At 42.4% G+C, this 18,513-nt stretch overlaps 1 protein-coding gene across 1 annotated transcript; it reads left to right on the top strand.

The window, feature by feature from the left end:
- The first annotated feature begins 561 nt into the window (after positions 1-561).
- pgd (phosphogluconate dehydrogenase) lies at positions 562-11,538 on the top strand. Its single transcript, XM_046343860.1, has 13 exons — positions 562-717; positions 1,358-1,433; positions 1,677-1,856; positions 2,225-2,290; positions 2,395-2,513; positions 2,753-2,822; positions 2,927-3,061; positions 3,345-3,534; positions 7,062-7,192; positions 8,664-8,797; positions 9,661-9,760; positions 10,364-10,486; positions 10,966-11,538. The coding sequence occupies exons 1-13, from the start codon at positions 710-712 to the stop codon at positions 11,083-11,085; spliced, it is 1,452 nt and encodes a 483-aa protein (XP_046199816.1). The 5' UTR covers positions 562-709; the 3' UTR covers positions 11,086-11,538.
- Positions 11,539-18,513: the final 6,975 nt, after the last annotated feature.

The raw sequence follows: 18,513 nt of genomic DNA, 5'->3' as shown, positions 1-18,513 counted from the left end.
AAGGTACAGATGGGGACATTTATTTCATGAAGAGATACTTTTTTTGCCACCTATTTCCTGTTAACGTTTCCTTATATTCCTCAAGTTTCCCAGCTCTCCTGCTCTTTGTTAGGAAGAATTGAGTTTCATATTAAATTTCTGACACCACATAGGCTACATCATGTGGTGGTAGTTCTGCATGATAAACTACAATAATAGTTGTGTACAGGTCCGGCAGTATCATCATTACATGTCGTGTTGAAAATATTGTCCTCAAAGGAGAGAAGTGAAGATTGGGTCAGGCAACAAATATAACTTTAATAGTAATGTATAACATTATTTGGAATTAAACTCAAAGTGCGTTTGGAAAAAGGTTGTTAGATTGTTTTTATATTTTTATTGGGGTCAAACATTGTGGAGCCAAATGATTAGATTTCAATGTTGTCTTGTCGTCTTGAAATTTGTGGGAGTGTAACAAAGTTATAAGAGTGACAGGGGGTTTAAACCAATGAAATATTTGATATCTCTGCTCAGTTTTTCTCCACGAATGAGAACTCGAGAACAATATGGCTTGAGCTCTTTGACGTCATCTCACATAGGCGATCCTTTGGTTTGGTTGAATTTGAGGTTTCCTCTTCAAATTGAGAACGAGGAAGTACTGTGGAAATCTCAATAAAGTCCATTGGCTGTGTGTGTTACTTGAAGACGGATTATTTTCCTTACCAGAAACATGGCAGAGTGAGTATTGCACATCAATGCATTATCGTCTCTGAGAACTGAATTAATATTATTTCACAGCTGGCGATGGATAAACCATCTATTTTTGCTAGCTCACTCCACTTTTTATTTCATTCACTTTAGCTAGCAAGCTAGTTAGCTATCCAATACCACCCAGCAGTGTAATATGGCTAGCTAACGTTGCATGCCTGGAATTAAAACGGCAGTCTGGCTTAATCTACTAACTAGCCTAGTTAGCCACAGAAACCTCTCTGTTTTTACTCTTTGATTTAACGTTAGCAAACGTTGTTAACTAAGTGATTTGACGATGCACGCGACACATCGACATAGGTCTAGTAAAATAACATTAAAACGTATCCTCAACCTTGAATAGTAAATGACATGGTAATCTTGTATAGTTAAGTGAATCCTGGCTATTTAATTAACTCTTTCCTACATGATAATTTCAATCAACTTTATATAGACATGGCTTTAAAATATGCTACCTAACGTTGTAGAATTGAGTAGGCACTAACATTACAATATTGGACAGGCTCGTGTTTCTTGCTTGAGAGGCACCCTCTCGTTTGTTTAGTCTCTATCCAGATGCCCTAACTAACAGATACCAGGACTCTTGACTAATATGATTTTCTTTCCACAGAGCAGATATTGCGTTGATTGGTTTGGCTGTCATGGGCCAAAACATCATCCTGAATATGAATGATCATGGCTTTGTGGTAAGTCTCATATTGCAGTTTATACAGTTACATACCCCCTAAATAGTCTGCAACATAAGTGGTAGGCCTAAAATTTTACAGTCTTTCCCTTGCCTAAACTGTCTTACATCTATCGTGCACTTTTTGTAGGGTTTCAAAATTCTGGTAACTTTCCCAGATTTCCCCAGGATTTCTGAAAACCCTGGGAATTATATTAACGTTACCATAATTTTGCAATCCTAATCTAACCTATTCTTTCCATAGGTCTGTGCATACAACCGCACTGTCTCCAAAGTGCACGATTTTCTGGCCAATGAGGCTAAAGGCACCAAGATAATAGGAGCTGAGTCCTTGGAGGACATGGTGGCCAAGCTGAAGAAGCCAAGGAGGATTGTGATGCTGGTCAAAGCCGGCCAGGCGGTGGACGACTTCATCGACAAGCTGGTCAGTGGCACAAACAGAAAAACAGGATAGAAATGATGGGTCATGCTGTGGCTGTCAAATGTATCAAGGCTTTTTCAGTTCACCAAATCAGGTAATGGCTGGCTTGGATGCATTTGGGGTATTGAAATGCCACGAAGAAAAAATGTAGAACTCGTGAAATTTAGTCCCACGGTTTAAAATCTCCGGTAGCTTTCCCAAAATTAGGAGGGGAAAAAGCAGGAAATCCGTAATCCTTCAAACAAGATTTCTGGAAAATTTTGGAAATCTACAAATTTTCAAACACAGTCCCTAATGTGGCTCATTTGGTTGTGCATGGCACTTGCATTAAAGTAGATTGCCCCCTTCTACCAGTCCATTTTCCTTCACAGGTCCCTCTTCTTGAGGCTGGGGACATTATCATTGATGGCGGCAATTCAGAATACAGAGACACAACAGTAAGTTTATCAGAAACACCCATTTCAAAGCTATGGTAGTGTCATTGTCAAGAGTGTGGTCTCATGGTAGTGTCGTGTGTGTGTGTGTGTGTGTGTGTGTCTAGCGGCGCTGTAAGAGTCTGAAGGAGAAGAACCTGTTGTTTGTCGGCAGTGGAGTCAGTGGAGGAGAAGAGGGGGCTCGCTATGGACCCTCACTGATGCCAGGGGGACACAAAGAGGCCTGGTGAGCTTTTGGGACTCTACCCTTCCCTCTGCTATGGAGGGGTTGGGAATGATGGTTGATTATGACTGTGTCCCAAATAGCACCGGAGTACAGACTATAATGAGGAGGAGTAGTGATCATCTGTGAGAAAATTGTCTTATTCATACTGTATTTTTAAGCTTTCCCATTTTCCGTGTGTCCACAATCAATTATTTAATTATTATGAACTGTTAAAATGTGACTGATTTTTACTCCTACAGGCCACATATTAAAGAGATTTTCCAAAGCATCGCTGCCAAGGTGGGGACAGGAGAGCCGTGCTGTGACTGGGTGAGCGGAATTTATTTTTCATGTCCACAGGATTTGGCACAAAATTGCATAACTTTCCCTCTTCCCTGGCTCTACATGTCATTTGAAATGTGCTGTTTTGACAGGTTGGTGATGAGGGTGCAGGCCACTTTGTGAAGATGGTCCATAATGGTATTGAGTATGGGGACATGCAACTGATCTGTGAGGCGTACCACCTCATGAAGGATGTCCTGGGTATGGACCACGACATGATGGCACAGGTGAGCCATTCAAAATGAATCAAAGTTGATTTAAATTATGAACCATTCCAGACACCCCTGATGACTTTCTGCTTTTGACTCCTCCGCCAGTCATGTAATAGATGTGTCTTTTAGAAAAGAGGCTGAATGTCTTAGGACCTTAACTTTAATAGCATAAACCTCGCCATGAAATGGTCTCCATAGTAGCTAACTATAACAGCTGTTGATACTATATGATGTCATGACGTATCTTAGTTGATTATTCTATTTGTCAGGTTCACTTCTGCTCTTGGGTCTCCCTTAGGCTTTTGAAGACTGGAACAAAACGGAGTTGGACTCCTTCCTTATCGAGATCACAGCTGGCATCCTCAAGTTCAGAGACACTGACGGCACTCACCTGCTGCCTAAGATCCGGGACGCCGCCGGGCAGAAAGGCACAGGGAAGTGGACGGCTATTTCGGCTCTCGAGTACGGCACGCCAGTCACCCTGATCGGTAAGAGAAACGGACAATAGTCATGAAGTCTCCATTTGGAAATTAATCGTCCGCAGTGTCGTTTCTCTCTGAGGCTAAAAGTTTAGATTGCCACCAATTTTGACTGACATTTTGAGTCAAATCAAACTTGTTTTGTGTGTATGCTCTCCTTTGGTGTAGTCTACAACTTGTCGGCAATGTGGTTATTTTCTTTTTTTGGACACTGTTTATTTTCAGTACCACTCTTTATTAACTTCTTGGCACATCCATCCTGTTAGCGGGATCATTTTCGTCAACATCCGCTGAATTGCAGAGCGCCAAATTCAAATTAAATTACTAAAAATATTGAATTTTCATGAAATCACAAGTGCAATATAGCAAAACACAGCTTAGCTTGTTGTTAATGCACCTGGCGTGTCAGATTTCAAAAAAGCTTTACAGCTGAGGCAAACCAAGCGTTTATGTAAGGACATCTCTCTCAGCAGACAAAACATTACAAACAGCTAGCAGCAAAGTAGATTGGTCACGAAAGTCAGAAAAGCAAGAAAATGAATCGCTAGCTTTGATCTTCGGATGTTTGCACTCACTAGACTCCCAGTTACACAAAAATGTTCCTTTTGTTCCATAAATATTATTTTTAAATCCAAACACCTCCATTTGGTTGGCGTGTTATGTTCAGAAATCCACAGGCTCTAGCGGTCACGACGGGGCAGACAAATTCCAAATAGTATCTGTAGTTCGTAGAAACATATTGAACGTTTTTTATAATCAATCCTCAGGTTGTATTTACAATAAATAATCGATAATATTTCAATAGGCGAGAGAGAAAATGTCTGCTCCAAGCTGTTGCGCATGCAAAACTCTGCTGGCACCCAGCAATCCACTGATGTGATGTGATCATTCCCGCTCATTTTAGAATAAAAGGCTGAAACTATGTTCACATCATGTGGAAGCTATAGAGAAAGGAATCTGGTTGCTATTCCTTTAAATGGAGGGAAGGCATGCAATGGAACAGGGAGCTTTCAAAATAAGAGGCACTTCCTAGTTGGATTATCCTCAGGTTTTCACCTGCAATATCTGTTCTGCTATATTCACAGACAATATTTTGACAGTTTTGGAAACTTTAGTGTGTTTTCTATCCTAATTATATTCTAGGCCTGAGAAATGGGCAGTTTCATTTGGCTAAGTTTTTCATCCAAACATCAAAATACTGCCCCCTACACTCACACTCAACAGGTTAACCTGGGGCAGACAGGTTAAGACAGGTTAAGCTTGGAGCAGACATTTTCTCTCTCTCTGGCCCCCCAATGGTGGAACAAACTCCCTCACGACGCTAGGACAGCGGAGTCAATCACCACCTTCCGGAGACACCTGAAACCCCACCTCTTTAAGGAATACCTAGGATAGGATAAGTAATCCCCCCTTAAGATTTAGGTTTGTAAAGTGACTGTTCCACTGGATGTCATAAGGTGAATGAAAATGAAACAAATGACTTAAATTTGTAAATGGGCAGTTAACAGCCTGGCCAAGAGACTTGTATCCCAGCAATGTTGGCGTAGTCATGATACAGGGTTGTTGATTAGGGCAATGGAAAATGAAACAAGCATTTGTTATTCAATAAGTTCAGATAGTACCTCCCCGTTTCAGAACATTGGCTTCCATTTTGTGCATACTGAATAATTTGGATTTATTGAACCTTTATTTAACTAGGCAAGTCAGTTAAGAAGAAATTCTTATATACAATGACGGCCTACTCCGGCCAAACCTGGACGACGCTGGCCCAATTGTGCTCCGCCCTATGGGACTCCCAATCACAGCTGGATGCCATACTGCCTGGATTCTAACCAGGGACTGTAGTGACGCCCCTTGCAGTGATACCCAGCCCACAAACTACTTAGTACTCTTGTAGTGGTTTGTTTAAGAGCTGCTAATGTTTAGTCACATTAACTGACCCCCACAGTAGTGGCCCAGTCTTTGTTCAGCTGAACGTGATCAATGAAGTGTCTGCAGCCTCCCTAAGAAGATTGGAGGCTTTTCTAGTCACACCACCTCATTTCAAGTGACATAAGGGGGATTTTCAGTCTGCTGCTGCTGCGATGGGCAGCGTCTCCTAAAGGTAGCATCAGGTGGCGTGGTTATTCCAGGACAAAGCTGCCTCCAGCTAAAGACTAAAGTAGTGGAGAGATAGGTCTCCTAAGTGATATTATCAAACTGGTTTACACTTGAGTTGACAACCATGTCATAGGCCTGTTATTCAGTCTTACTCACGATTTGAAAATGGAACCATAAGATTGCTATAGAAAGGGCTACAGTTTCTGCAACAGAAAAGGAAGACTTTAAAAAACAAATTGCGGTGTGTTAATGGTATTTAATGTTGTCCCTGTATCATCAGTACAGGGAGCTCCTGTGTGAATGATAGCGGAGAGAACAAAAGGGTTCATTGTGAAAGCAGAGAACTGGTGTGGGTGGCCATGGGCCAGGGAGAGAGTGGACACACCATACAGGCAGGCTTGGGGGGGTGGATTTCAGCTCTCAATAGGGTTGCGTTCAATGCGGAGTCGGGCGCTTCGTTTAGCCTTACTCATTGTGACATCTTTTTTCTCTTCTCTTCCCCCGCTCGCCATTGCATTGCATCACTGTGGCAATATTTAGCAAGTCATGCTTACCCAACGTATTTTTTTTCATCATGTGGTGGGAAGTTGTTCCTTTTTTTGAATGTGGCAAGCCCTGCTTTTACAATAGAATGATGGTTACTAACGCTGAGTCATTGGGTACCTTTGTGTTGTGGGCGACATTGTGTTACCTTTGTCGGCTAGGAACTGTGCCAGCTGTAGGCTTGTCATTATGTTTGGGATTAGTATTAAACTTGATGATGATTAAGGTATAAACGGGATGCCTATTCGATCAAAGATATAGAAGGGCAGAATTTTGGTGGTAAATATTGGAGTTGTCTGTCAGTGTCTAGTTTACAGCGTGTACAATACAATCCCTTAATGTCTAATTCATGAAGGAAGGAGAAACCCGCACTCACCCTTTCCTTCAAATATATGCCTTTTGAACCCGCTACCCGAAGACCTTTTGTCACTACAAACATTTGAGCTGAGCATGCCAATTTCAGCTAGGCTATCAATTATCTTTGACAGATCACAGCTGTTTACTGGGTCATTCCTCACGTAACTAGAACAAAGAAAATAACCGGATTTGGGAGATTTTTATGAAATGTAATCCATAGTAGGGTCTTTTACATTTCATGAAAATACCCCAAATCTTGTTTTCTTTGTTCTAATTTTGTGAGGAATCACCATACGAGGACTCATAGGGTGATTGCATTTAATAGAAATGAAAAGGGAGAACATGTTTTGAGGTAGATCTTGTCCAATTTCCTATTGAAAGTATTTTCCCCATTTTGTGCCCAATGACCGCGACCTGGTTTGTGACCAAATGTGTTGCTCTGTAAAGAAGCTGACTCTCTGCCTCTCATGTCTCTTTCTCTCATGCCTCTCGTGCTCTGCCTCATCGCTCTCTCTCTCTCATCCTCCCTCTCACAGGCGAGGCTGTCTTTGCCAGATGTCTGTCGGCCCTGAAGGACGAGAGAGTGGAGGCCAGCAGGAGCCTGGCCGGGCCCCAGGGAGCCAAGTTCAACGGGGACAAGGCCTCGTTCCTTGAGGACATCAGAAAGGTAGCCAAGCTACAGATGTCTGGGTTTCTGGGGCAATGCTGTAAAAACAAGAGTTCATGCACATATCACTATTAAAGCGCTTGTCATGTTTTCTCACCAATAGCTGAGGAAAATCACGTTTTATTTGTAATCAGCCAAACAGAGTATTTTGAACATGTTGACTCATGCTCCCGAGTGGTGCAGCGGTCTAGAGTTCAGTGCAAGAGGCATCACTGCAGTTCCTGGTTTGAATCCAGGCTGTATTCCATCCGGCCGTGATTGGGAGTCCCATAGGGCGGCGCACAATTGGCCCAGCGTCGTCTGGGTTTGGCCGGGGTAGGCAAAACAAAAAATGCTATAGCTAATTGGTGGACTCAGTTGGCTTCCTCAGTTATAGACTGTTCCCAAATAATTTATTTCATATTGTTTTCTGAAAACTTGTGTGCCTTTCCAAATCATGTCCAATCAGTTTAATTTACCACAGGTGGATTCCAATCAAGTTGTAGAAACATCTCAAGGATGATCAATGGGGGCCTCCCGGGTGGCGCAGTGGTTATGTGCGCAGTACTGCAGCGCCAGCTGTGCCACCAGAGACCCTGGGTTCGCTCTGTCGTAACCGGCCGCGACCGGGAGGTCCGTGGGGCGACGCACAATTGGCCTAGCGTTGTCCGGGTTAGGGAGGGCTTGGCCGGTAGGGATGTCCTTGTCTCGTCGCGCACCAGCGACTCCTGTGGTGGTCCGGCCGCAGTGTACGCCAACCAAGGTTGCCAGGTGCACAGTGTTTCCTCCGACACATTGGTGCGGCTGGCTTCCGGGTTGGATGCGCGCTGTGCTAAGAAGCTGGGTTGTGTATGGGAGGACACATGACTTTCAACCTTCGTCTCTCCCAAGCCCGTACGGGAGTTGTAGCGATGAGACAAGATAGTAGCTACTAAACAATTCGATACCACAAAATTGGGGAAAAAAAGGGGTAAAATAAAAAAGGATGATCAATGGAAACAGGATGCACCTGAGTTCAATTTCGAGTCTCATAGAGAAGGGTCAGATGTCACACACACATCTGAGTCCGTGTGGTTCCTCATTCTGAAATTAATCTGTGGCACAACCTCTTCCAGGTCCTAATAGGCCTATGGTTATTATGTGTTAAGAGAGGATTTCCTTGTTACAGAAGTCTAGTTTCACCAGGTCATCTAACTGCAGGCATTTCAACAGCACCAGGGAGACATGCAAATCCCCTACTTTAATCTTGAAATATAAGTGTGACTTTATTCTCTAAATATTGCCACTTATTCTTGAAATATTGCCACTTATTCTTGAAATATTGCCACTAAGTGCTATACATACAAAAATATGATCCAAGTACCACCACTCGTCAAGTAATTGTTTTTATTTTTTTAACTCTTCCGTAAATTAATCATGGATATGGGAACAGAATTTCTCTGCTAATTATCAGTTACTTCAAGCAAATGGTTTTGTCTTGTGTCCTGTTCAGGCCCTCTATGCCTCCAAGATCATCTCGTATGCCCAGGGCTTCATGCTGCTCAGACAGGCGGCCAAAGAGTTTGGCTGGTCCCTAAACTATGGCGCCATTGCCCTGATGTGGAGGGGAGGCTGCATCATCCGAAGGTAAGACCTAACATACCATCATCATTAAAAGGCTGTCAGAGCTCCATTTACGAACGTGTGGCCACAGTGTGAAGCCATTTGTTTTATTCTTGCTGCCACAGAGTGTTGTAAAGCAGGGTTGATGAAGCCACAAGGAATGTGAGATAAGATTTCCTGGAAAATTGGAGTGGGAGAAGAATGAGGAAATGTCTCTCCTAATCAGGGTTGCAGTCAGTAAAAAAATAAACTTTTGAAATAACTAGCTTCTCATTTTCAGTGTATTGAGAAGTCATTTAATAATGGATGCCCTTTTGTAAATTATTGAATTGGAATGTCAGTTTACATCCTGAATTGACTCAATTTGATATCACCCTAACTCTGGTGTCAAGTCATATTTGTTGTATTCTTGCTGCCACAGAGTATTGTAATGCAGCCAGCTGGTGAGTCGACCACAATGAAGAAGAGAAGGATTCCTGGAGAATCAGAGCCATACAAGAATGAGGAAATGTTGGACTTAATGCGCAATGTGGGAAAGATGTTGCATAAAGCAAACAGAAACCATTCATCATAACGTCTCTCAGCCCTGTGCCAAACTACACCCGACATTACTTTTCAAAGTGCAATGTGTTTTAACTGAGAATATGGTCTTGGTCAGTAGGGCAGAGCCGTCTAAAGTAGATCGGTCCTTACACTCCTGTCTGAAATGGTTTTATCCTTTTTCAGGGATAATAAAACAGTGACCCTGGGTCATATACATTAGGACACACTGTAGCAAAATGTTTGGCACCAGAAAATGAAAATAAACGGTCTTGTAGTCCCTCCCTGTTTGTCTGTTTTGTTTGAGTAATGATGCCAGTATCTCTCTCACCATCTCTTTTCTCCAGTGTTTTCCTGGGGAAGATCAAAGAGGCCTTTGACAGGGATGCTGAGCTGCAGAATCTGCTGTTGGATACCTTCTTCAGTAATGCCGTACAGGACTGCCAGGTACAGTAAAGGAGAGTAGGGTTAATCTGCTCTAAAATGCTGAACTTGGGTCATTTTTAGCATTTCCCCCCCCCCATAAGGGTTAAGTTTAGGATTGGGGGAGGGGAAGCTGATCCTCAATCTACACCTAGGGGAGTAGGAAGTGATGAAAGAAAGCCCACCCCTTTGTGGCCACGTTAGCAACACACACTCACGGCTGTTACCACCCCACCGCTATATTGATACATACCATTTCCCAGCCCACAAAAGGAGAATATATTGGGGCTGTTAGTTATTGGTGGAAAAGTGTTTTTGTAATATAGATGACATGTCATGGGCTTCTTATTCATACTGCATTTTAATCGCAGTGTTGTACATGGTATGGCCCAAGACAGGGCAACATTTACAAAGTTATACTGTATTTGGTCTCTGCGTTTTAAATAAATAAATCCCTTGTAGCTATCTAATGTGATTATAAGTGTTCATGTCGTATTGCTTTGCAATGATCTTGTCTAATAAACTTGAAATAACTGTATTCACCATGATGTTCCCAAATCCCAGAGGGTTAGAGATTATTCTGTGTGCTTTTGCTCATGCGTGTGCTTGTCTTTGTCATGGCTGTAGGACTCGTGGCGCCGGGCAGTCAGTATTGGAGTGCAGCAGGGGATCCCTATGCCTTGTTTCACCACCGCCTTGTCCTTCTACGACGGCTACAGACACGACATGCTCCCGGCTAACCTCCTCCAGGTAACAACACATTGGATGCCACGGTGGAAGTGTCTTCTCTTACCATGCTTAAGGAGCAACACAGTGACACAACACACCACTCTCTTCAGGGCACAAAGCTCCCCCTACAAGAACATATGTCAAAGTGAAAGAGATTAAAACGGTCTTGTCACGTGTGGATGTTAGCTAAGGGTAGTGTGTGTGTTTGGATGCAGGGGGAGGCGGGTGGACTTTAAGACCCTAGGACGATGATGTAACTACCATATTTAAATGGATACTGCAGTATTTAGGCCCACCCATATGCCCAGCTAGCAAGGAAATGTTTTACAAAGTTGTGAAAACGTTGCAGAACATTACAAAAACATTATGTGCCAGCCGGGCTGTTCTGGCGCCCACTCTTCTGCGAGAGCATCTTGCGTCGCTTTATTGCCAAAAATATAGAAGGAATAAAACAACATTTTACTGAGGCAACTCTTATCTCTGTGTGTTTGTCACTTTAGGCCCAGAGGGACTACTTTGGAGCACATACGTATGAACTTCTGTCAAACCCTGGCAAGTACATCCACACCAACTGGACAGGCCACGGTGGCAACGTTTCCTCTTCCTCTTACAACGCTTAAGGAGCAACGCTGTCTCAGACAGACTCAGAGATGGAAGGCCAGAAGAGATGAGGGGCATTTTCTAGCTCAAGAAGATTTATGTTAGATGTTACTAAAACCAAGCATCAATATGTAAAGACCCCTTCCTTCAATCAGACTTATTGTATCTTAAGATTCTTAAAAGGGGTTCAGATGTACTATTAGTTTTATTTATGATGAAGTGGGAAAAGTAATCAGTGTATGTCAACACTTCCCCTATGAGGTTGGCAGTGCTTAGTACTGTAGGGCCCATTGCCACAGACGCGACTTCCCTCTTTGTTGCGTAAGGGTTTCGCTCCCAAAATTTACACCACAAGCTGTCGGCTAGTTTCTCCAATCATGTTCGACCCAGAGTTCTCACAGTTGACACTGGATTAAGGTTAACCATGGCACTGTACTGTATTAGGCTAAATAAAGATTTAAATCCCTTTTTAATTAGCTTTTGTGGTCCTTACACTCCAGCCTCGAGCGGAAAACAGGATTTAGGTTTTGCTCTGTTTTATAACTGCCCAGGGTTACATTCGGCAGAACGAGGTGTCAACTGCGGCAATGGCCCATGGTACAGTAATACACTTTGATAAAATTACCCTGTTAAATCAGTGAGAGCATCTCTCTTTCATGAAATCCATTGAAGCCTTTGCTTACCAAATTAGCACAATTCAAACCAATTGAACAATCTTTGGTTTATTTGTAGCCTGTGTAATTTCAAGCAATTTCCAGTAGGTGGCCCTAAGACACTTGTCCCTGTGGTTCCTGGATATCAATCATGAAAACACAGATTGACCGTAGACTCATAGTCTGAAATGGGTCTTGGAAATTATTTAGTGGTTTAGTCAAGTCCATCTTGTCAGTGCAGGTTTGTTCTTACTTTGAGAAGGTGTTGAAGGGTTTTGGATTCTAAGGTTACTGAACTTTTTCAAATGATTGATAATGCATTATCTAATTTGTTTACAACTTTTACAGTATGGAACACTTTGAGTGGAAAAAGCTAAATCACATTTGTGGAGAGAGTTGGTATCTTCTATTGGTGAAGGCAATATAGTTCACGTGTTGTTCAGATCTCAATTCACTCTGCTCAGATCTTCTCAGTGTCTTTGGCTTATAAGTGAGAAATGCTACATCTCAAGCAGGCACACAGTTTGTTCTTCCTTTAATATCAGCTGTAGCACTCACCTGTTGAAATCCGTAGGGCAATTCAAAGCTCATTTGCCAGTGCACCAGATGCACCTGTAGCTTTGATCTTTGACGCCTTTGTTTTAGGCCTTAAGTACCCCTCATTCAGCTTCTCTGGCCATCCACCGTCACTTATTTTGGGCAGTTAGGTTCTTCCAAGAATACCTTCATTGGCCCCGATTTTAGCAATTGGCTCCTGCTTAACACTGGCACTGGCCATATCTGCCATGTTTCTTTCAACTATCTAATCCTTTCAGATCAAGATAAAGGGTTTTGGAAAAGTGCATAGGAAATGTAGCCTGGTCCACCAAAATGTAAGATCAGGATGGTCGAATGAGGCTATAAGAAAGGAGTCCACTGTCGAGTATTGACATTCGGTATGGAAGATGTACTGCCATTGTCAATCCTTTTGATGGTTAAAGGAGCCTTTATCTCTGTAGGCTTGTTGTAAATACATTCTGGTGTTCCTGTTGACTTAACTTCTTACATGACAAACAAAGCGGCAGTGTTTTTGCTATGTAGGCCTACAGATTACAGTTATCATAAAAAGACAACCTGGCTCTTCCATTATCAAAGTTAGGATCGTCATCACCACTCAACCCATTTAGCATAGCTTTGCTATTTGGATTCAGCATTGACTTTGTTAATGATACTCTTCTTTTTTAAATAAATATTTGTCTGGGTTGATCCTTTGTTTATGCCCACAGCTTAATTAATCCATCGGAAAAAGGAACATCTACAATTAGGGGCTTGCTGAGGAGGGAAGTGTTCTAAATTACTTAATGTTGGGTTGTATTAAAACGAATGAGGCTATTATAGCTCTTTGATGGCAGTGCAGCTGGGTGATGGTGCCGAGTCAGCCTTCAGACAGTGAGTCCCAGATGGCACCCTATTGAGTACATTACGTTTGACCAGGGCCCAGATCAAAGCAGTGCACTAGGGTGCCGTTTGGGATGTAACCTGTTCAATAATGCATTATACAGTTGTGTTGAGGAAGACATGAGAAGAACCCATATTCCCAAAAACTTGAATCAAATTGGGTCCTGCAGCATACCACCTTCTTGTGGTTTTTGTATTACACATATTGTTGGGGAATGTATAGGCCTGCAATTCCTTCCAATCTGAGAAAGAGGAATGGGTGAAAGCTATATAGTGTTTTGGCCAGGATTAATTCAGATCAGCGTTAACCCTTGTTAGCCACATGCATAGCTTTTCATTGCTTTTGTTGAGGTGGTGTCAGAGGTGCGTTTAGAGCTGTCAAATCAGGCTGGTCTCAGACGTAACATAGTCAATGTAAATCCATGGCATTCATGTTACATTTGGTATGGTTACATTAGAAAGAAGGTTCCTTAAGGCAAAAACAAAAGTAGGGTGGTTGGTCAGGGTGGGTGTATAATGCGTACATCTAACAACCCAAAGGTTGCGTGTTCAAATCTCTACAGACAACTTGGATATTTTAGCTAATTAACAACTTTGAAACTAATTTTTAGGTACTTTGCAACTACATAGATTGCTAGCTAACCCTTCCCCTAACCTCAACCCTTTAACCGAAATCTTAACCCCTAACCTAGCTAACGTTAGCCACAACAAATTGTAATTCGTAACATATCATACGAAATGGATGATGGACATCCACAAATTAATACATACCAAACATAACATATCATACTAATTTGAGTGTGACGGATTTTCATTTACAATGTTACGTATACCCGAGTCCAGGTTGGTCAAATTGGTGAGCAGCTGCTCCTGTCGTCATTGTCACGAAACCACAACCGTCCTATCCCACTCACGTTAGAAGTTCAGAATGAAAAAGAGTAGGCTATATATAAATAATGACACATTTAAAACCATTAAACGAAAAAAAAATAGGGATTCATATCAGCCTAATCAACATGCCAGTGTTCAAACTTGTAACGCGGCTGCATGGGATTTTTACTGATGCGTCTTGGTGCATCCAATGGCAATGTCCGTGATAGGTAACGCCAGGAGCCACTTGTGGATTTGACAGCTCTAACGCAGTTAATAGGGCTATGTGCAATCCATAGCGCTGAAGATCCCGCTACAGCGCAATTGACATGTAAAGGGAATTTCCAATTGAGCCGACATACGTTACCAAAGAATGCCGTAAGCCTAGATTCAATCAGATCAGCATTAACCCGCAGTAAACGACAATTCTATAGCATATCATTGTTGTTCGTTAAGGTGATGTCGGAGGTGCAACTGGAGCTGTCATATCATTGAGCAGCTGTTCCACATTGCGGACGTTTAGTGTTGCAGCGTGAATTTTTTTTCAAGCGAATGTTCCTGTTCTTGCATTAGCGGAGACCACATTAACCGTAAACACGGTATATGTCGGCTCAATTGGAAATTACCTTTACAAAATGAAACATTGGTTTCTTTACCCTCTAAGTCTATAGAGAAGCTATGACAGAAATTCATGCTTCGGTTTAGTCTCCTTGGCACTGTTTCCACATGCTTTTATTTTATTTAACCCTTATTTTACCAGGTGAATTGACTGAGAACACATTCTCATTTACAGCAACGACCTGGGAAATAGTTACAGGGAAGAGGATGAGTGAGCCAATTGTAAACTGGGGATGATTAGGTGAATGTGATGGTATATGAGTGCCAGATTGGGAATTTAGCCAGGACACCGGAGTTAACACCCCTACTCTTACCGGCCATGATTGGGAGTCCCATAGGACGGAACACAATTGGCCCAACGTCGTCCGATGTTGGCCGTCATTGTATAAACTAATTTGTTCTTAACTGACTTGCCTAGTTAAATAAAGAATGACAAGTGTCATTAATAAGTGCACCCTCCAACACCAGTTCCAGCAGCACCTGGTCTCCCATCCAGGGACCAACCAGGACCAACCCTGCTTAGCTTCAGAAGCAAGCCAGCAGTGGGATGCAGGGTGGTTGGCTACTGGCTTACCATCCTAATGTTTTAGCATTTGTGATACAAATTCTGACATGTTGAAATGGTGCCAGGGGAAACTAAACCAAACCATGGATTGCTTTAGCATACAGATTGAATAGAGCCCTTAGTTTTGAGATCCTTTCCTAACTTTCATCACACTTTTGTTATTTTGTCCTTACCATTTATTTTTACAATTATGGAACACATGGCAAATTGATACTTAATCAGTGCATAATTACTTAGAGGAGAAGATGCTACAAGTTGTGGTGGAGGGAGGCTTTTAAAGGAAATTACATCCACTTAATTGTGATGTCTAATTCAGAGAATATACTGTCTGTTTTTTTTTAATGTACTACAGCGTATTAACAGGAAATGGGCTCATATTGGTAATTACTCATGTCTGCGTCAAACGCTCCTGTTTGTGTGTGTGTGGGGGGGTCTATAAAAATGTGTCTTGTGCCACGAGACCTGCAGCAGCTTCAAGAAAGTGATGACCATGAGGGTGCTGGTGAGTTTAGTACCCTTCGTACTCATGGTGTGGTGTGGACAAGAGACAACGGCACTTCCCATAGAGGATAGCCTAGGATTGCAGCACAACCGGGTGAGTTGATAATAATCACTCCTTATTAAACTCAATAGCGTGTTTAAAGGTTTGGTATGAAAATGTTAGTTTCTACATATGTCAATTTAGACTTTTGGGGACAGCTCATAGTTTTGTGGTACAGTTCTAAAGTTGAACTATGACACCACAGTTGATGTTGCATGTTTGTTGTGTTGTAATATCAAGCATGAGCCATGAATTGCAACCACAAATGTCGATATGCAGGTCTGAAGGTCTAAAGTCGGTTTGAGTCGCAGGGCAACGTGTCCTGGCTGGTAGTAGTTGACACGTGATTTTAGGCCTCTATTCAATCTGTAACGCTGAAGCATTAGATTCCGCAATAGAAATATAAAGGTAATTTCAGATTGAGCCAACATATTCCCCGTTTACGGTGAATACAGTCTCCGCTAAAGTGTAAACATTGGCGTTAAATTCCAATCACGCTGTAAAGCTAAAGTCCCGCGATGTGGATCGGTTAGAGCCCTTAGAAACCGTTCTGACAGCAAACCTGGCTGAGAGGAAGTCATCCATTGGATGCAACCTAACAAGGACTTAATCAAGTGTCAACTCCCTCCATCCAGGATCATGCTGTGCAAATCAAATTCACCTATATAATTTATTTAATAATACATGACAAAAATGTCATTTTGGTCCAGGAGTTGACCGTGGAGCAGAGGGACCTGTTGAAGACGTTGTCGGGGCTGAATGAGCTGACGTCCAAGTATATGTATCCGGATCAACAGCTCCACAGAGAGCTGCAGGACAGATCTCTCAGAGCTCAAGTTCCTGCCAAAGTGAGATCCCCCTGTAAGAAGTTATTTTGGAAGACCTTCTCATCCTGCTAGCAAAGGCACTGGCAGACAGCTGCTGGCAGTCACAGTCCACACCATGGCCTCTTAACCGCATTGCATGAGTAATACTCAAATTACTATGAATAAACTGCAACTAAAGAAAAACGAATTCTGATTGATGACTGTGTGATGCAGTACCTCTGCCTATACTGCATCTCTCCTAGAATGTAGGGCAGGCAAGTGGTATTATCTTACTATTGCATTGGTCTTTCTTTATTGTATTTCTTTTCAGAGAATGTTTGAGGTGAAGAATTACAATTCCTTGCTATTAACTGTTTTGCATGGATTTAACATGGTTTATTGTTACTGTATCAGCAAAAGACAACATTATGAAGCCTTCATACTGTCATTACTATTAAGATCAACTGAATTACAATGAGAAAAGGCTGCAGCCTAGATAAATCCTTACCTCACATTTTGGCTTCTTGCCTTGCCCAGACGTTGCCTTCGGAAAGTATTCAGACCCCTTGACTTGTTCCACATTTTGTTACGTTACAGCCTTATTCTAAAATTGATTGAAATATTTTTTGTCCTCATCAATCTATACACAATACCCCATAATTACTTTGATTTTATTAAAATGTTTTGCTCATTATAAAAATGAAATATCACATTAACATAAGTATTCAGACCCTTTACTTTGTTGAAGCACCTTTGGCATTGATTACAGCATCAAGTCTTCTTGAGTATGACGCTACAAGCTTGCCACACCTGTATTTGGGGCGTTTCTCCCATTCTTCTCTGCAATCTTCTCAAGCTCTGTCAGGTTGGATGGGGAGCGTTGCTGCACACCTATTTTCAGGTCTCTCCAGAGATGTTAGATCGGGTTCAAGTCCGGGCTCTGGCTTGTCCCGAATTCACTCCTGCATTGTCTTGGCTGTGTGTTTAGGGTTGTTGTCCTGTTGGAAGGTGAACGTTCACCCCAGTCAGACCCTGAGGAGTGCTGTGGAGCAGGTTGAAAAACATACTCACAGCATGATGCTGCCACCACCATACTTCACCATAGGGATGATGTCAGGTTTCCTCCAGACATGACGCTTGGCATTCAGGCCAAAGAGTTCCATCTTGGTTTCATCAGACCAGATAATCTTGTTTCTCATGGTTTGAGTCTTTAGGTGACTTTGGCAAACTCCAAGTGGTCTATCATGCCTTTTACTGAGGAGTGGCTTCTGTCTGACCACTCCGCCATAAAGGCCTGATTGGTGGAGTGCTGCAGAGATGGTTGTCCTTCTGAAAGGTTCTCCCATCTCCACAGAGGAACTCTAGAGCTCTGTCTGAGTGACCATAGGGTTCTTGGTCACCTCCCTGACCGAGGCCCTTCTCCCCCGATTGCTCAGTTTGGCCGGGCGGCCAGCTCTAGGAATAGTCTTTGTGGTTCCAAACTTCTCCCATTTAAGAATGATGGAGGCCACTGTGTTCCTGGGGACTTTCAATGCTGCAGAAATTATTTGTACCCTTTCCCAGATCTGTGCCTCGACACAATCCTGTCTCGGAGCGCTACGGACAAGTCCTTTGACCTCATGGCTTGGTTTTTGCTCTGACCTGCACTGTCAACTGTGGGTCCTTATATAGACAGGAGTGTGCCTTTCCAAATCATGTCCAATCAATTGAATTTACCACAGGTGGACTCCAATCAAGTTGTAGAATCTCAAGGATGATCAATGAAAACAGGATGCACCTGAGCTCAATTTCGAGAGTCATAGCAAAGGGTCTGAATAGTTATGTAATTTTTTTATTTTATATATACATTTCCAAAAACCTGTTTTCACTTTGTCACAATGTTATATTGTGTGTAGATTGCTGAGTTTTTTAAAATTTAATACATTTTAAAATGAGTCTGTAACAAAATGTGGAAAATG

This window comes from Oncorhynchus gorbuscha, linkage group LG03 (assembly GCF_021184085.1).
Source record: "Oncorhynchus gorbuscha isolate QuinsamMale2020 ecotype Even-year linkage group LG03, OgorEven_v1.0, whole genome shotgun sequence".
In the NCBI taxonomy this organism is placed as follows: Eukaryota; Metazoa; Chordata; class Actinopteri; order Salmoniformes; family Salmonidae; genus Oncorhynchus; species Oncorhynchus gorbuscha.
The sequence above is the reverse complement of the archived record's forward strand: the minus strand, read 5'-3'. Positions and strand labels throughout refer to the sequence as shown.